Source organism: Carya illinoinensis, chromosome 7 (genome assembly GCF_018687715.1).
Source record: "Carya illinoinensis cultivar Pawnee chromosome 7, C.illinoinensisPawnee_v1, whole genome shotgun sequence".
NCBI lineage: Eukaryota > Viridiplantae > Streptophyta > Magnoliopsida > Fagales > Juglandaceae > Carya > Carya illinoinensis.
Window position 1 is genome coordinate 29,429,484 of NC_056758.1, and position 18,389 is coordinate 29,447,872.

Sequence of the window (18,389 nt, forward strand, 5' to 3'; positions counted from 1 at the left end):
ATTAGGTACTTCTAGAGTTTCAGTTGGTTAAACATATGGTGCCAGACGTCCTTTATTCTTTTTTCTTTCGAGACACAAAAAGCTTCAGAAGTCCCATAAAGAGGAAAAGAGATACCACACAAACTAATTTTCAGTAACTAGGATTTATGGGAGCACTCTTATTGACGTTCTCAATCGAGCATTATCCTCGAGTCACCTCATATGAAGTACAAGCCCTAAGATCAAGAAGAACGAGGGCTCAATCAAAACAATTGAACGGATGTATACTGCAACTCAAAATGTGATGGTTAATATGCTAATCAACACTGCAGAGCTTCCTTAGAGTTACCGAGATTCTCCTTCTCTGATTTAGTTCCTGCCCTTCCCATATTTGAAACCCTGGCTTCCGGTTGATTTCGTGCTTCCAACTGTAGCGAGCTTCTCCTGATATAAGAACTAGCGATCCAGGGGTCATATAAACCGGAATCCTTGTCGTGGGTGGATGCGACTTTCCCCCATTTGCAGCGTCACAATGAGGTTGTCCAACTTTGGTGAAATGCATCACACATGATGACTCCAAGGAGACAATTGCAATACCATCTTCAAAGCGCATAAGGTCTACATGTGCACAGATCCCCTGCACATACGTGTGCTGGAATGTCATGTAAATTTTATTTGACACCAATAAATAAAGCATAGGGCAAGTACTTTAAACTTTTAAGTCAAGAAGAGTATAATTGGCAATATATAAAGCACCAGAAGGCCCATAGGCTTAAGCTTTTAGGTTGAGTGACATCCCAAAATATAAATATTGAATCTTACTAAAAGGACTCCCCAGGGAGATTATCTCCTCAACACACAACTCTACATTGCAACATGGCGATTGCATAAGAGAATTGCGGATATATTATAGATGCCTTGGTAAAGACACTTGATGTGGAACCACAAAAGGCCATTCACTTCAGATGCGAAAGATGCAACAGAGCTTGATTGCAGCATTTTCTCTCTTTGCCGCATCAATACTCAACAAACTTGCATACATCCATATATCTATATAAATATATATATCAATATATATACATAGTAAAAAGAAATTAAAAAAATACCCAAGCAAATAACCCAGTTTCTCAGTTTTCTTTTGCTCCCTTCTTTTTCCTCACCCTTCCTGAGATCCAAACTAACCCACTTAACACACAAAAGCCAAAACAGAGTTAAGGTTCTACCAAAACAATGTCGATAAATAAAATTTGAGACCGGAAATTTTCATTTCGAACAACGTGACCTGGCTTGATTTTATCGTTATTTATAAAAAGATAGACAACATAGACACCACCGGTACAATCTTTAGAAACCCTCATAAAAGACACCGCCAATACAATCTTTAGAAACCATTATTACTTCCAAGGGAAGCACAAGAGGTTAAACTGATCACATAGAAGTTTGCAGAAATAAGCCAAAATCAACAATCTCAAAGCCCCATAACTTCATGACTAATGCCTCAAGACCATGTACTTGGAACTAGAAGTAGTTATCTCGCACCTCACCTGGCTGGTATGCATTTACAATGAGTTGATCAAAGAGAGGTTCCCTCCAAAGTAAATCTGATGGAAATGCACATTCTTCTTCAGCCCCATAATAAGTTCCCGAGTTCATAGGATCAAGACCAGGATCATTTAAAAGCACCAGCTCACGGATAGAATCTGAAATCTCACTTGCCCATGCCGGAAGATTTCCAAACCTCATAGCCTGCAGAGCAAGAAACCGATAAGCTTATCTGAAAAAACCTATATCAAAAGTAAGTTTCACATGTAATTGCTATCATCACGTTAATTGTGATCCCCAGTTTGCAAATGAAATCTTCATACAGTATCCAACTACCATCAAGCTGTTCTCAACTACCATCTAAACTAATAACCAACGGGTAAACTGCTTCATACACGACAACCAATGTGACAGGTAAAAGCCTTATCTTGACGTTAGCATACCCATAATTAGTACCAGATTATATATTCAAGATTTAGAACACTATGCTAATCTTATGTTACATTCTAGGCTGGCACGGACCTGGTTATGAGAGGCTTCAGTGAACCATCCTTCTGCAACCACACGTTCGCACAAAACACACCATGTGAGACTTTAACAATGATGTTAAACCTAAAATCATATGAATTTACTACATAACATTACACAGCCTTATAATGTTAAAATAAAATTCTATTCAATTGAAACTTTATTCATTAGATGGAAAATTATTTCTGTTTCGTATCAGTGGCAATGGACTCCTCTTTATCCTTCCATTTCTTCGATTTTTCCTTATAAACCAAAAAAAAAAAAAAAATCAATATCGAAAATCTGGGAAAGGGGAGGAAAAGGTAAAGGACAGAAAGAAGAGTGGGTGGGAATGAAAAGCACCATTTTCGATGGAGAAGAGCAGGGAAGACTGTTGTCCAGGCGAGAGAAAATCCCTGCACAACCACAACCCTCTGATCTCTTTGATTTGTTCCCAGTTGGTGTTTTGATCGAACGTTGTTGGGGTAGGTCGATCTTCGTGCATTTCATCATGTTCTTCCAATTGAGACGATTGTTGTTGTTCGTACTCGTAGCCTTCGCTGTCCGATGACTCGCCAAACACTTCTTTGAAAACTGCCTCTTGATCATCCATTTCTTCGAAAATTAGCTCGAAATTGATTCTGACTGGGCAAAGGCAACCTACTTTCTTCTTTTTTCCCAAGTAATTTCCATTCTTTTTTCCCAGAATTCGATACATTTTAACTAATTAATTTTTTGAGAAATACAAACAAAAAAATAAGATAAAAAAAATTCTAACTTAAAGTAATATTTTTTTAAAAAAAATGTCGTCGTTCATTCATTCATTAAGAAAAATTTTCATTCATAACTAGATATATGCGAGAATATTCTCGCATCAATTATTTAGAGCCAATACACTACTAAACTGATCTAGATTTCATTGCTAATAATTTTTATAACAAACATTCAAAAGATAACACTCTATCTAAATAAAGACTCAACATCATTCTTTTATAGAAAATGCGAACTCAACCTTTACGAATACAATCATCCAAGAGACAAGCTCTTTTTTAATTTTTATTGTACAATAAAGAAAACAATAACGAAAAATGATATATTACAATTTAGACTAACTTTAGTAGACTTTGAAAGTATGTGAAGACAACAAATTTACCTCTTTTCAGCCACAAAAGTTATATTTGAAAAATTTGATTGTGGCGATTCTAGTGATCCAGCATATGTGGCTAGAAGAGTTGCCAGAAGGGATGGCGTGTGAGGACCATACGTGGTGATTTCTATGAAACCGCCAATATCCTCCAAATAATTTACAGTCTGAGAGTCTTCTTATACTGCATTGGTCTCTCAAGAGTTGCTAAAAACTATAGATATGACTTTTTCAATCTTGAAAGAAGAAAAATAAATTAAGAAATAAGGGAAGAAAATGGAGAAGGACTGAAGTAGCAAGAGAAGTGAGAGGGCAGGGAATGAGAGAGAGAAGGCAAAAAACAAATCTGGAGGTTTATTTTTAGGAGTGAGAGAGGATTCCGGGAGGAGAGAGGAAGACAAAAAAAAAAAACTATTTTTTGAGTGCAAATAGTATTAAAGTTATGTATAAGTAGTAACACTATCATTTATTTTATAAAAATTTTATACATCACACTATTATCAAAATATAAGCTAAATATAAACCTACGTACAAATGTGTAAGTGAAAAATATAAAAATTGAAAGATTAAGTCAAATGGATTCCTCCATAGTCTTATTAACTAAGGCATCTTTAAGATGGTCTAAACCCATCTTCTCCAAATTTATTTCATCTCAATACTTAAATCTCATTCAAATATAAATATTTTTCATTTTCAAATTTTTAACTTTTGTATCTAATCATTACAACATTTTCAAACTTCCAAACATAATAAAAAACAATTCAACTTTTTCAAATTTAAAAACTAAAATAGTATTAAAAAATTGTATTATAATAATATTTTAACTTTATAATTTTTTTTTAATTTTTTATCTCTCATTTCTCAAAATATCATAAAACATCTTAATTTAAACTATTTTACTACCATTCACATACTATTTCCCTATCATTCTCGTACTTATCATCTCATTTCAACATTCAAATGAGGCTTAAGAGTAGATTGGATACTAGAATATATCATTATATTTATTAATAGTAGTGAAATACTTTGAATTAAAATATTTTAATGGATTTTGAAAAATGAGAGAGTAAAAATTGAATAGAAATATTATAAAATTAAAAAATAATTTAAATATTACTTTTTAATATTATTTTTATTTTAAAGAAATATTGTCCTTTATGTTTTGTTGTTATAGAAAGTTATAATGATTAGTTAATAATTGAATGAGAAAATTGAAGATTTGAAACTTGAAAACGTTTTGTGTTTGAATTATATTTAAGAAAGAAATATGAATGTTTGAAAATATCATAAAATACTTGAGAATAGTTGTGTTATCAAACAGATCCAAAGTATTAAAAAAAAGGATCATCACATATTATTTAATTGAAGAATAGTATTAATTGATGGTTTTTATACTACTGATCATCCACGTAAGATAATTTAATTTGTAAAATTTAAAATTTAAATCTATATTTCAAATCTAATGTTACGGAAATTGTGTATGGTGTGAATTTTCATAATAGAATTATTCTTAATTGAACAATCTTATTATGACTTATTGTGTTTTGTGTCTTTTGACCACTGCATGCAATGAGATATCACAATATTATGTTTATTAGAAAACTTGTATGAGATTAGACATTTGATGATTCACACTGTAATAATACCAGCTCATTGGCCACGTGCCAATGGGGTTAAACCGAGGGAAATAAAAAGATAGTGCTGCAAGGCTACATGCCACCCAGAGTTGTCTATTGGCCCATTGGGTGTGCCCCACGCAAATTGCATTTTGTTTTTTTACTTTTTTAAAAAAATATTTTTTAAAAAATTAAAAAAAAAATCAATTTAGTAATAGTTATTTTTTTAATTATTAAATAAAAATAAATAAAATAAAATACATAAAGAGTCAAATTAAAGAACAAATTTAAACGGTATAGTAGCATTTTTCAATAAAAATTCAAAGAATGGGATGGTGTAGCACATGTTACTTAAGGTGTGATGATACGTGAAACTAATACGCGTGAAAGTTGAAGTTCATACAGTAACCAAAAACAGAAAAAAAATATATATATATATATATATATATGAACAGAAAATTTTTTTTGAAGGATTGAAATCAAAAAGAATTAATTTTGGAAGATGGTGTTTTCTTTTAATAGGGAAAATTGGTTTTTTCGGTTGCATGGCCACATATTTCTTTTCTATTTAAAAAAATATAGTTACAAGTATAACTATGCATTAATATGTATATTAATTTAATATGATTAGTCAAAAATAAATTTTATTGAAAATAGTACTAATTTAAATTTTAAATATGAAGGAATCAATATTGATACGCAAATTAATATGTGACTTTATTTATACGTAGTAAAATTCTTTCCATTTCACTTTCTATGAAATTTCCACTTAAATCCGAAGGATTTCGATCACAAGTTTTCTTTCCTTGTTTTTTCCCTAGTCCTACTGAGTCTATAAGCTAAGAATTGTTTAGAGCATCTTCATTACTTTGGCCAAATGAGAAGGATTGTTAAAATTTGGATAATATGTGTTAAAAAGACTCGACATTATATTTGGCACATCTAAAATAATTTAGATTTCAGCTACAGTACTTGGCCAAATATAAAATATTACTATTAGTTTATCAAATATTAAAATATTAGCTTCTCACTCTAAGCAAAAATATTATTTGGTTAGTAATCAAGAAATTTAGACAAATTTTTAGTTGAATTTAATCAAATATTTCTTGTTATTAGCATTAAATGACATTTGAAAATATGATTTTTTTTAATATTAATTTAAGTAGAATATAATTATTATTAATATTTAATTGGTAGAACTATAAAATGTGATAAAAATAAATTAAATAAAAAAATTATTATATTAATAATATTTTATTGTTATATAAAGAGTGAATGGATAATTAAATGCGATGATTGAATTTAAATGAAATAGACAAATGTAAAAAAATATGATATTGGCTAAATTTTAAATATGCATTTAGCTAAATCAATGAATATGCTATGGTGGGCTTATATATATATATATATATATATCAAAATATAACAAAATAGACATATATAAATGTATTTCACACTCTTAACTATAACAAAAAAGGGGAAAAAAGCACATACAACACTATTTTCTGACCTTTAAAATGAATGAAAAATATTATGACCTGATATATATAATATTGATGACTCAATCTTGAATGCAAAATGCAAAGAAAAGTTTCTATTTATCATCTCCTATGTATGGTCAAATCATTAGTGAATAAATGGAAAATAACAAATAAAATTTTAATTAATGAATTTCATGTTAAAGGTATTTATCAGTAAAGTGTATAATGAATACATAAAAGTGACTGTACATAATAAAATTCTAAAAATTAATAGAAAAATAATAATTAAATGGGCAATAAATAACATATTTCTTACAAAATTCATATAATTTGAATTTATAGAGTAATATTAATCTGTCTTTTTCTAGCAAATAACACTCACTCCCACTTTCTTTTAACGACAAGATCTTATCTAAACAACCGAACGACTGAGATTCTGGCAATTTGTGATATTCAAACGTTGGTATTGTGAAGTTTATCGAAATATTTTCTTTTTTTTTTAAAAAAAATTTTTTGGTTGCATTAGGAAGATATAACATTTGAGATGTTTGAGTTATTTTGTCATCACGTGTTTTGTTTACTCCCCCTTCATTTCTTATCTTAAATGCATGGCCAATATTTCACATTTGTTGGGACGATAGGAGTATGCATTTGGGTAAGGGACCCAAGGGCGCAGATGCCAGCAGCCCACTGGATAATTCGGCTTTCGACCCAATTGAAAAGCCTACCCTCCACTCTCGATAACCCATTTGAAAAGTCTATCAGATGGTACAAATGGTTATTGCCTGAATGTAGACATAAGGTAAGAAAATTGTTTATTGACTCGTCATAAATATATATCTCTTTTATAATGATATTTGAACATAAGATTAATAAATATTTTAAGTTACTGCCTGAATGACCAATAAATTATGTGTATTTCATGTTATGAAATCAGATACAAATGCATTATACAATTTAGATTCTCATGTCAGTAATTGCTGTGCATATAATGACAGCAAAGGTGGATGAAGATGAGATCTAAGAGGTTGCTTTAAAACATTCAATTGAAACAATCGATACTACGTGAATAAAATGTAGAATATTCTGATTCAGTAAATAATGCCAAGTTTTTCTCCCAAGAACTGATGCTTCTATTGTACTTGTCGCATATTAGTTGTGGAATGAGGTTGGTGGTCAATATATAAATATAAGATAAAATCTCACCTCTTGAACTAATTTTTAAAATTGAGAGAGACCAAAGGGCCAAAACCACCCAACAACTTCGTGTTTGGAGTGATGAATTATTGTGCCAACATATCAAATCTTTTAGGCATGAACTTCATTGACTTTTTAAGCTAATTTTTTAGACAACTTTTCATGGTTTTCAATCAAAAGAACTCTTAAGAAATTTATTTAAAGTAATCTACTCAAACAGAAATGATAAATAAAGAGCATGAAATTGGGTTTGTAATGCTTATAAATGTAGCATGCATATTAATAGAAATTATCGATTATTTGCTCAAAAAAGGTAATGGATACATGTCCAAGACTACTTATGATCATCTCAAACAATTTAGCCATAATTATTTCTTCTTTTCTTTTATTCTTGGCTTGATTCACCTCAAGAATATAGAAAATAATTTAGGCGCTTCGGTCCCATCACAAATGTTCAAAGAAAAGTATTATGACTACAAAATTTTTTTATAAAAATAAATTTACAAGTTGATATGATTTCATACGATACGTTAGATCTATTTTATAAAAAAATAATTTTAAAATCCAACATACTATATCAAGTCACGTTACTTTACAAAATTATTTTTATAAAATTTATTTATGACTAAAATATATTTCATGTTCAAATAACAAAGGAACTTTCCCCACCCAAGAGAGGGATGATCAAAAGAAAAAATTAAAAAAAAAATGATATTAATGATGTCTCGCTTTCATAAATGAAGTCTTGCTTTGGATCTGACCTATGATTGTTATCATAGGAGCTCCCAAAATGGAAATATTAATTCACAATACAAAAGGATGCATGCATGCATGGATTTGGACTATCGTGTCATGTGCGGCCCTTTAAATTCAGAGTACTGTTAACCTAATGATGGATCATTATTTGATTTGATAATACCTATCTTCCATATTTATTGTTTTGCATTAGTTTTTAATTTTAGTAATCAAGCTAATAATTTATATTGGCCCCACAACAAATCTTACATCCACGTAAACAAACCCATCAATGATTAAATCTACTAAAAACCATGCATATTTAATTCATTTAAGTCTAACCCGATTCCTTCTTCCACTTTCTAACGTGCATGTGATCCCCCTAAAAAAGTTGAAAACAAGTAACGCCAAAAGCAAATATACATATATATATATAGAGTTATAATCTTGAGTACGTAAGTATTATATAATTATTTTAAAAAAATAAATAAATAAATATAATATTTATATAAAAAAATTTAATTTTTTTAATAATAAATCTTACACATTTTCAAAATAACTGTATAATACTTATACACTCTACGATTATATATAATATTATTAAAAAAATCATATTCACGCAGACCTCTTATAAAAATAAAATTTATAAATTAAAGTGTCAAGATATAATATATTGTTTTTATTTATAATAAAAATAATTTTACATAATACATTATAATAAACTACGTCTATTTATAATTTATTTTATAATACCTCTTTATAAACTAAACGCTTTCTTTAAAGCTAAACATCCACCGAAATATTAAAAAAATATATATAACAATATCACTTTGCGTGACTGCAAAGGTTCTCCTCCCGTCCGCAAACTCATCCTCCGAATATAACATTGTAGTTTCCTGCACATTGATAATGATCCGTGCATGACAATCTCCTTATGACAAGCTTTTTGCGGGTTTCAACTTTACAGGGCAGTTCTACATGATTTGTTAACTCCTTACCCGCAGAGTACTTCTACACCCACCGAAAGTCATTTCCAAAAAACTCCCGAACAATATATATTTTTTTAAAATTTCTTTATACATTTTTATAATCATCATAATTTTTTTTAAAATAAAAAAAATCACAATATTATTTAAAAAAGTTTTCTTAATCAATAAGTAAAAAATAAAATAAAATAAAATCGAAATACAAATTTGGGACAATTTTTCGATAGAAATAGTGTTCATGTACCTAAAAAATTCGGGCACTTGCAACTGCTACAGCAACAGCAAACGACTTTGGAGTAGGTAACATAAAAGTATCATCTTTTGTCATTTAGTCAATCATATCAATAGAGTATACAAAAAAATACGTAAAAATAACTATACATAAAAGTTTTATTTCTTCACTACTCTTGGTTTTTTCGAGCATTGTAGCAGTGCATGCATATATATATAAAAAATACTTGTTGTCACGCAGCTGGTGTCCACGTGTAAAACGTTTCATTTGTTTTTAGCTTCCCCCTCCCCTTCATTTTTCCTTTCCCAAACCCTTCCCTTCGTTTTTTCTTCTCCATCCTTCCCTTCATTTTTTTTTCTTTTTCGAATCTACTTCATCTCACTCCCGATTGTGCCCATTCGTATTTCCATCCTCCCACATTTCACATACATATTTAAAAAAATGATTACAAATGAAGACCCTGGGCCACAAACCCGGAGGCTTTGGTATGAGTATGGACCTTTTTGCCCTATTAAAGAGCACGATATTAGAGACAAAGCTGAATGAGATTTACGTATACTGAAATAAAGGGTCAGTCAATATGGTCAAGCAACTGCACCGCTTCCTTTGAGCGATTTTGTTCACAAAGAATGCCAATGGTCTCTTTGAAATTCTTGTTTTTGCATAAGTGGGATATGAGAGAGTCTTTGTTATTAGATTTAAAGAAAGTCTTTTGAGAAATAGTTTGTTGATTCAACTAGGTTATCAGAGAAGAAGAAAAAGAAATAATTCCCCCGAAGAATAACCGAGACAAAAAATACGAAACTTTGATATTTAAAAAAAATCTCATAATTGAGATTAGAAGGTAGATGTAGCCCCTATCCAGTAACAACCCAAGTAAGGTTACAAGTTAGGAAGTAGGAAAGTTTTTGCAGGTGAAAATTCTTTCTTGTTTCAAATAAATAGGTTAACAAGTACCGCGCCATGAGTTATGAACCGAGACAAAGGGGGACGATGAAAACGAAGGAGAAGGATGGAAAGTGAAGGTTGTGAACCCAGATGCACAAACTCTTTGCTGATTTGTGGAAGAACCTATGTTAAACAGATCGATTTTTGCCAACCCATGAAGAGAAGCTCGACACCAGTAGTGGAACCATGAACTTTAATGAGGGGGGGTCAATTTTTCTTTTGTATGACACGTTTATATAAATAAAAAGAAACTAAAAAAATCATAAAATATAAATATATATAAAATTAGATTTCAATAATTTGCTACATATACATAGAAATAAAATTATAAAAAAACAAAACTATTATTTTCTTCATAGAAAGTACTATCACTTCATAGAATAATATTAATTTATTATTATTTTTATAATGAAATACTTAGAATTTATTTTCTTCATAGAAAGTACTATCAAGTGATATTTTAAAAGGTCATATTTAATTCTAATTTGTAAGCTAGTTTATCAAGTTTCATGCAAAATCTAGATATTTTTGTGTTACATTAAGCATTTAATGTTATAATTGAGACCTTAAATATATATATATATATATATTTATTCAATGAAGTTTAGAGGATAAAATCTCTCAACTATTTTTCATATAAATTATCAATTTTAAATTATTTTCCTTGTTGTTAACATCATGTTTTGTACGCCCATGGGTCGGGTCGCTCAGCTAGACTGAGTTTTCACTAAAACTAGATCATGAGACAAGAGATGAGTGGCTCTGCGGTGGCCCGGGGAATCTTCGATGCCAAAGTTAATATAGAGATCAAAATGCTTTAAGAAGAAGACAACAATAGAGTATAATTCACAACAGATTTGGGTTCAACCTCCCCTTACCTTGCAGTTCTAGCGACCTTTATACTTGATCTTTTGAGTCACGTGGGCCATGTCCTATGTTCTAGGGTAGAGGGACGCCTCCCTCTCAAGTCTCCACTATCATGCTGCATTTAATGAGGCATAGGTTTTTTGGTGTCAATCATTTAATGTGGCGTGAGTCTCTGACAGAGTTGCCTGGTGGCATATCTTCCCCTTTTTCTCAATTATGGTTTTACGCGTCCTTCTGCAACGTCTCATCTCAATGTTAATGATTATCTCTGACTTGCATGGGTCTGGGACCCGCCCTTGGCTACCAGAAGGGACCTTTTTGAGCTCGGGCCGACGTTCCCATGGCTCATGGGGCCTGATAACATAATGGACGAGGCAGTATTATGGGCTATGAGCCTTGACGAAAATACCCCCTAATACTTGTATTTTCAATTTGGACTCCATATTAAGAAGTGTAATATTGTATACAAAAAAAAAAAAACTTGGAGATCCATATTAACAAGTTTATTATTTTTTCTAAATTTAGTTTTAATTTAATTTTAGTGAGGTCATATCTTTGAAAATAAATAATATATAAAAATTATACAAAATTTCAAGACTATAAGAAAAAAATTGAAGAGAGACATTTCTAAATATATTGATATGTTAGAAAATTTTAAAGAACATATGGCGAGTGTAAATTTGGGGGGGGGGGCATTTGATATATTTATAAAATTATAAATAAAATATAAGGTATATTTTGAATTTTTTAAAAACTTTGAGGGGGGCATGGCCCCCTTTAGACATAAGGTAGGTCCGCCACTGCTCGGCACAAAAAGAAGCTCTATTACGCATGAAGAGGAGCTCCATGATGATGAATAGAAGCTTTGTCTACTTGTATTGTTTTCATCTTTCCGTATTTTCTCTTTTCGATATCTGTTTAAAATAAATAAAGGCTGACGTGGCATACTGATTGCACCGCAGCTACGCATCATGTCGACCGTCCATAGAAGAATTGTATTTATATATATATATATATATATAGAGAGAGAGAGAGAGAGAGAGAGAGAGAGAGAGAGAGAGAGAGAGAGAGAGAGAGAGAGAGAGAGAGAGAGAGAGAGAGAGAGAGAGAGAGAGAGAGAGAGAGAGAGAGAGAGAGAGAGAGAGAGCCACTTTATTGGCTAGCATCGACCCATTGCACTCCTAGCCATTGAACTAGAACAGATGTAAAGCCCTTAGATCCCCACATGCAAGAGTGCTAGTCTAACTTGACTTTGCTCTTGTCTAACTTTTTTTTTTTTTTTTTTTTTTTGAGAAAAAACCTTAACGGATTGGATTCATAACAATGTTCTAACACAAAATGGGATAGTATCCAAAGATGAGATACTTCCAATGATGCCAAGTGCATCTTTGCTTAGGCCATGAGCTACATTGTTGCTAGCTATCACTATGTGACTTACAGACCATGAAGTAAATGAATCTAAAGTTGTTTCAATATCCTTAATCAATGTCCCCACATAGGACTTAGCATCTGAGTTAGCGTTTAGGTAGTTGACAATTTGAAGAGAATCTCCCTCTAATACGAGATCATTCCAGCCTAGTGATTTGCAAAAAATGGAGGTTTCAAGTACTGCATATGTTTATGCTAGCAAAGGATCATGAAATAGGTCTTGAGTTTTCCTCAATGTTGCTCTGACCTGGCTTTCACTGTCCTGATAACAATACCAAATCCAGCTTTGCAATGAGTCTTATCGAGTGTAGCATTCCAGTTGACTCTAAGTTTGCCTCGGGGGGGAGCTATCCATTGAGGGGGTGTACTTTGGTCTCTTAGAATGGAGTTTGCAAGCTGGTGAAGTTGGATGAGATCCTGCTTTAGTTGCTTTACTTTCTGAATAAGAGAATTGAGGTGCTTGAAGTTTTGTTTAAAAACAAGTTCGTTCATCCTCTTCCATATTTTCCTTGCTATTAAGGAAAAGGATATCATTTCTTCATCTTCAAGTTCCTCAATGAGAGTTTCCACAAGGTTGGTGAAAGTATGGGATGACAGGTTTGCTTTTTGAAATCTCATTTTATTGTTATACCAAACATCTTGGACTGAGGGGCAGGACCATAGAGCGTGTTCAATTGTTTCTGTCTGAGATAGATAGATTGGGTACGAATCATCATTGATGATCTTCCTCTGGAATATCTTAACTCTTGTGAGAAGACCATCGATGCATGCCCTCCATAGGAAGTTTTTGGCAACAGGGATAACATGGAGATGCCACATTCTTGTCTAAGGTCTGTCTTCCCTTGAGCCCTCAAAAGGTTGTCCCAAGCTTTGATTAGAGAGTGCATTCTTTAAATGGTATGCACTTTTGACAATGAAAACTCATGAATTAATACACCTCTAAATTAACTTGTCTGATTTAGGTAGGGGACTGAGAGAGATTCTCATAATGGTCCTCTTGTCTAACTTGACTTTGCATATATATATATATAAATCAGCTTTGCTATATACAGTCGTCATATTCAGTCGGCGTGCAGTCAGCTGTACGGAATGAATAAAAAAAAATTATAAATTTTTTTTTTATATTCAAGGGGACCTACATGAATTATAAAAAGTTATAAAAATAATTTTTTTTTTCATGTAGGTCCCGTATTAATTTTTTTTTATAGCCGACTGCACGTCGACTGCATCTCTTAATTGTAAAAAGTATTTCTCTATATAAATATATAATTGGAGCGTGGCCACTGGCCAAGAGAGAAATGGTAGTTGTTTGTAAAAGAGTGTTTCACATGGGAAATAATAAAAGCTCCGACGCCCCTGCTGCAAGTCTTTAATTTGGTACGTCTGTGATCTCTATTATCAGACATAATTTCGTACATAAAAATAGTCTTTTCTGTCTGGTTTTCAGCAAGTAAAATGTCTCTATGATCGCACCCAAATATGAAAGCATCATTCGATTGTCCCTTTCTATCATGTTTTATTTTAAAAAAACTTTTTTTTTTCCTCCTCCAAAGTCCAAACTCCTCTAAAGTCTAAAGTACATCTCATTTTGAGTCACACCCACAAGGAAAGAGAGGGACTGACTAGTCTCTTCAACCTTCAATCTCTTTTTCCTGATCCGTTGAATGAACAAATCGTGATCTTCTTTCAAAGTGTATCAAAATAATTACATGGGTGAACTAAAATGTTCTGTCCAACAAGAGAATAATTTTTTATTTTTTATTTTTATATATCAAAAAATATTATTTTTATAAAATAAAATTTATAAATTGATATGACTTAATGTTATATGTTAAATTATAAGACTATTTTTATTATAAAATAGATTTAATATATAATATAAAATCATTCCATTTTATCAAATTAATTTTATAAAAATCTTTTATTAGTTATAGTATTTTCTTTATATGCATTTATTTATGCATTGCTATTCTTTACGTCGAACGACTTTGGAACACTTGGATGGTGCCGTTTTGAGATTATTGTGTCCCCCCGGTTTTAGACCACAGTATTCTATAATGGCTAAGGTCTGATTTAGACAATGGGTTGAGTTGAGATTAATTTTGATGAAAGTTAAAATGTTATTTTTTAATATTATTATTATTTTAAAATTTAAAAAATTTAAATTATTTATTATATTTTGTGATAGAAGTTGAAAAAATTATAATAATTAGATGAAATAAGTTAAGTTGAGTTGGACTAAACTTAATAACCAAATGCTGCCTAAGGCTATATTTAATTCTTCAATTCTTCTCAATTTATCTCATTTAATTATTATAACTTTTTAATTTTTAATATAAAATATAATAAATAATTTAATTTTTTAAAATTTTAAAATAATAATAATATTAAAAATAATATTCTAATAATATTTTATATAACTTTTAATTAACTTTCTATCACAATTCAATTCAATCCAACTTAACATCAAACCGGTCATAAATTAGCCGCGCGCCGAGGTTGAACCTACACACACATGTATAGATGGCTATCCCTGGGCCATGCCATCCTTTTTCGCTTTTAAAAGCAACTTGACGTCGATGTACTTATAGTTTTGGTGTCAAATGCCTTTTCGCCTTGACAGTTGACAAGCTAATTATCCAATCAAATTCCATTCACATGCATTCTTCATAATTTCTCATTACACTACCTAAGCTCCCCTATCATATCTTATTAATGGTAATTAAAAATAAATAAATAAAAATCTACGCTTGCTAAGCTCCGCCGTGGAAATAATATCTAATAAACATCATGGATGACTCAAGTGTCCTGTCTATCTTAGGCACGACTCGATGTTTGCATTAAAAGTCGGTATGAAAAATGAATTGAGATGTGATGAATTAAAATAAAAAATAAAATAAAATAAAATATTATTTTTAATATAACTATTATTTTAAATTTTAAAAAAATTTAATTAATTATTATATTTTATTTAAAAATTATATAATAAAATGAGATGATATGAGTCTAAATATTTTTATATCCAAACCTAACCAGAAAAATTATATTCTCACGTTGGTATATAGAACACACATAATAAAGTTCTTATATAACATAGATTGATTTAAAAAATAATTATTTTTAATTTAAAAAGAAAATATCTAAGATTTCAAAATACAAATCATAAAATCTTTAAAATTTTTAATTTTAATTATTTTTTAAATTTTTTTACCCATTATTCTGGCCGTAGACTCGAGATATTCGCTTGAATCCGGTCAACAGCCGTCGGAGTTTGGTGGCCAATATTCACCATTAGCTTATAAAAAAAAATGCTGACTTGACATATTTTTAAAAATTCATACGGATACTCATAAATATCACACATTAATGCGTCAAGAGTTTGGTGACTTAATAACATATAACTCGATTATCTAATTAAAATTTTTAATTTTAATAATCTCACCCATTTGTATAAAAAAAATCATGCATCCAGAACAATGATAGAACCATTGTACCCTACATGGGATAATTTATACTAATCAAGAGAAAATATTTTTTCGTATAAATATACCTATAGAAATATAAGATGAATAATGTTAGGTATAAATTTCAAATAAACAAATTTCATATAAGTTGTCGTAAAAAAGTAGATTTCACTAATAAAAAATAGTTTCTTTATATATAATTTATCTATTTGAAATTTGTAGAAATCATTTTTCAGATTTTTTACTGTTTGCACCATATATTTAATTTTGTTGAATTACAAAAGATGGTTTGAATAAACACTATTTAGTATTTAATACACATGTTTAGCTTTTTAAGGTTTTCCTCTGTGAGTTTTGTTGGGACAAAATAATTGAATGCAATAAAAAAAATAAAAATTTTATGTGTAGTTATTTTTACGTATTTTTTTACACACTTTATTAATATGATTGATTGTATTTAAAAAAAAAGACGCAGCCAATCATATTAATAAAATATACAAAAAATATATAAAATAATTATATGTAGTATTACTCAATAACCGAAACATAAGATTCACGTATGGTTTAATTTGTTACGCCACCACAAGACATCCACCGGCATGTGACATGCGCCGCACTAGAAAATATAATAGCAATATATCTCTCACATTAGTGACTCGAATAATTCATAGGTAGCAATCGAGCCAGATTATCGTTGGTTTTCTAATCAAAGATAGAAAATAAGAGGTAATAGATTTAGCCATCAAGCAATCCAAAGAAGATAGGACATCACTCAAATCGTCATGCCTTCTAGGTTTGGCTCTACAGTCCATAAGTCTGTAGACTTGAGTGTATTAAAATTGCTACATAAAATGGGAGGATAGACCCATATCCATTTTCTGTTCCATTTTTGTGTTGTAGTAGCTGTAAGATCTAATTCTAATATTGATCACATGACAAAATACATCCTGCTTACAACAAAAATAGTGGGTTTTTATTCTCTCTGATTTAAGATTTTAAGGTATATTTTTTGTAACGGAAAATTCATCACAGTAACTTTATTTTTTGAGCGCTTTCACTTTATTTTGTGCTTCTTTTTTTTTTTTTTAACGGTAAAGTTTATTTTGTGTATTTTTTTTAAATTTTATAATATTATTAAAAAAATACTTACTTAATTATTAATAAAAAAATTAATAATAAAAAAATAAAAAATTCCTACAATAATCCGGCAGAATTAGAGAAGAGTATCATTTTCCATAGAAAATATAACGTGGAAAATATGTGTGTGTGAAAAAAAAAAATTCTATACATCATACTATTATTTTATTTATATTTCACTAAATAAGATGTGACATATTTATCACAATTAAATAATCATTTATTATATACTTATTTATTATTAAATGATGATAAATACGTCATATTATATATAATGAGATGTAAGTAAAATTGTAATATGATGTATAACATTACTCGTAAAAAAATGATAATATTATTAAAAAGTACTTAATTAATAAATAACTAAAAATATTAATAGTAAAATAAAAAAAAGAAATACATATTAAATCCCCAATTCCACAAAAGCCAGAGAGCCCCCTTCTCCAAGTTCCTACCACCCACCACCGCTTCACAACTTGTGTTGTCCCCCGTAGGCTAAGAAAAATGCAGAAATCTATAAAGCCAAACAGAACACAAGAAAAATCCCACAACTGATCTTCGTCAATCATTAAGAAGCCCACCTTGATCTCCCTCCCCGGCAAAGACCTTGTTTGGATCAGAGACAAAAAGGAAATTAAAAAAAAAAAAAAAAACTATCAACAACCAACAACACCATGGTTGAAACCAGACGCAGCTCCTCCTCTTCCAAACGTGCCCTCTCCTCCCCTCCTCCCACCACCGCCAAACGATCCAAGGTACCCTCTTTATCCTTTACGGTTGTCTAGGTGCATATGGGTGTGTGAGATTTCTGGGTCCAGTGTATGTTTTATTTTTGTTCTATGTATGCATATTGTTGGGGGTATGGTTTTTTTTTATTTTTGGATTGATTGTGGCGTGAAACTCTAGGTATCCGAGGCGTCCTCGTCAACCAATGATGCTCTGAGCGCTCCGTCGGTGGAGAATTTAGGTCCAGTTAAGGAATCTGGGTCAGAAACTGGAGACCCGGAGCTGCAATCCCCTGATCTGCTGAACACCGGTTCGCCAAAGCCCACTGATGCCTGCGATGCGGATAAATGTGCTGGTTTCGTTGTCGAAGGCGAGGCCTTGGTGTCGTCGCTGTCTTTGG

At 30.8% G+C, this 18,389-nt stretch overlaps 3 protein-coding genes across 6 annotated transcripts in view; 1 reads left to right on the forward strand and 2 right to left on the reverse strand.

Moving 5' to 3' along the window:
- Window positions 1-17: 17 nt before the first annotated feature.
- On the reverse strand, window positions 18-2,767 carry LOC122314771 (alkylated DNA repair protein ALKBH8 homolog). Of its 3 annotated transcripts, none has more exons than XM_043130353.1 (4): window positions 2,392-2,756; window positions 2,044-2,075; window positions 1,519-1,725; window positions 18-616 (listed from the first exon to the last, which is right to left on the reverse strand). In XM_043130353.1, the coding sequence occupies exons 1-4, from the start codon at window positions 2,744-2,746 to the stop codon at window positions 296-298; spliced, it is 915 nt and encodes a 304-aa protein (XP_042986287.1). In that variant the 5' UTR covers window positions 2,747-2,756; the 3' UTR covers window positions 18-295. The 3 variants fall into 3 exon arrangements, with proteins under 3 accessions (XP_042986287.1, XP_042986288.1, XP_042986290.1); XM_043130356.1 differs by having other exon boundaries at window positions 480-616; window positions 1,524-1,725; window positions 2,392-2,757; XM_043130354.1 differs by lacking the exon at window positions 2,044-2,075 and having other exon boundaries at window positions 2,392-2,767.
- Window positions 2,768-11,380: 8,613 nt separating this feature from the next.
- Window positions 11,381-13,481, reverse strand: LOC122316306. The gene is made up of 2 exons (XM_043132835.1): window positions 12,910-13,481; window positions 11,381-11,588 (listed from the first exon to the last, which is right to left on the reverse strand). The coding sequence occupies exons 1-2, from the start codon at window positions 13,479-13,481 to the stop codon at window positions 11,381-11,383; spliced, it is 780 nt and encodes a 259-aa protein (XP_042988769.1).
- A 4,209-nt stretch (window positions 13,482-17,690) lies between these two features.
- LOC122315265 overlaps window positions 17,691-18,389 on the forward strand; it is a 28,297-nt gene continuing 27,598 nt past the window's right edge. For both annotated transcript variants that reach the window (XM_043131086.1, XM_043131087.1), the window contains exons 1-2: window positions 17,691-18,018; window positions 18,170-18,389. In XM_043131086.1, the coding sequence (XP_042987020.1) occupies window positions 17,938-18,018; window positions 18,170-18,389 (301 nt within the window). In that variant the 5' untranslated portion in view covers window positions 17,691-17,937. The remainder of the gene's footprint in view (window positions 18,019-18,169) is intronic.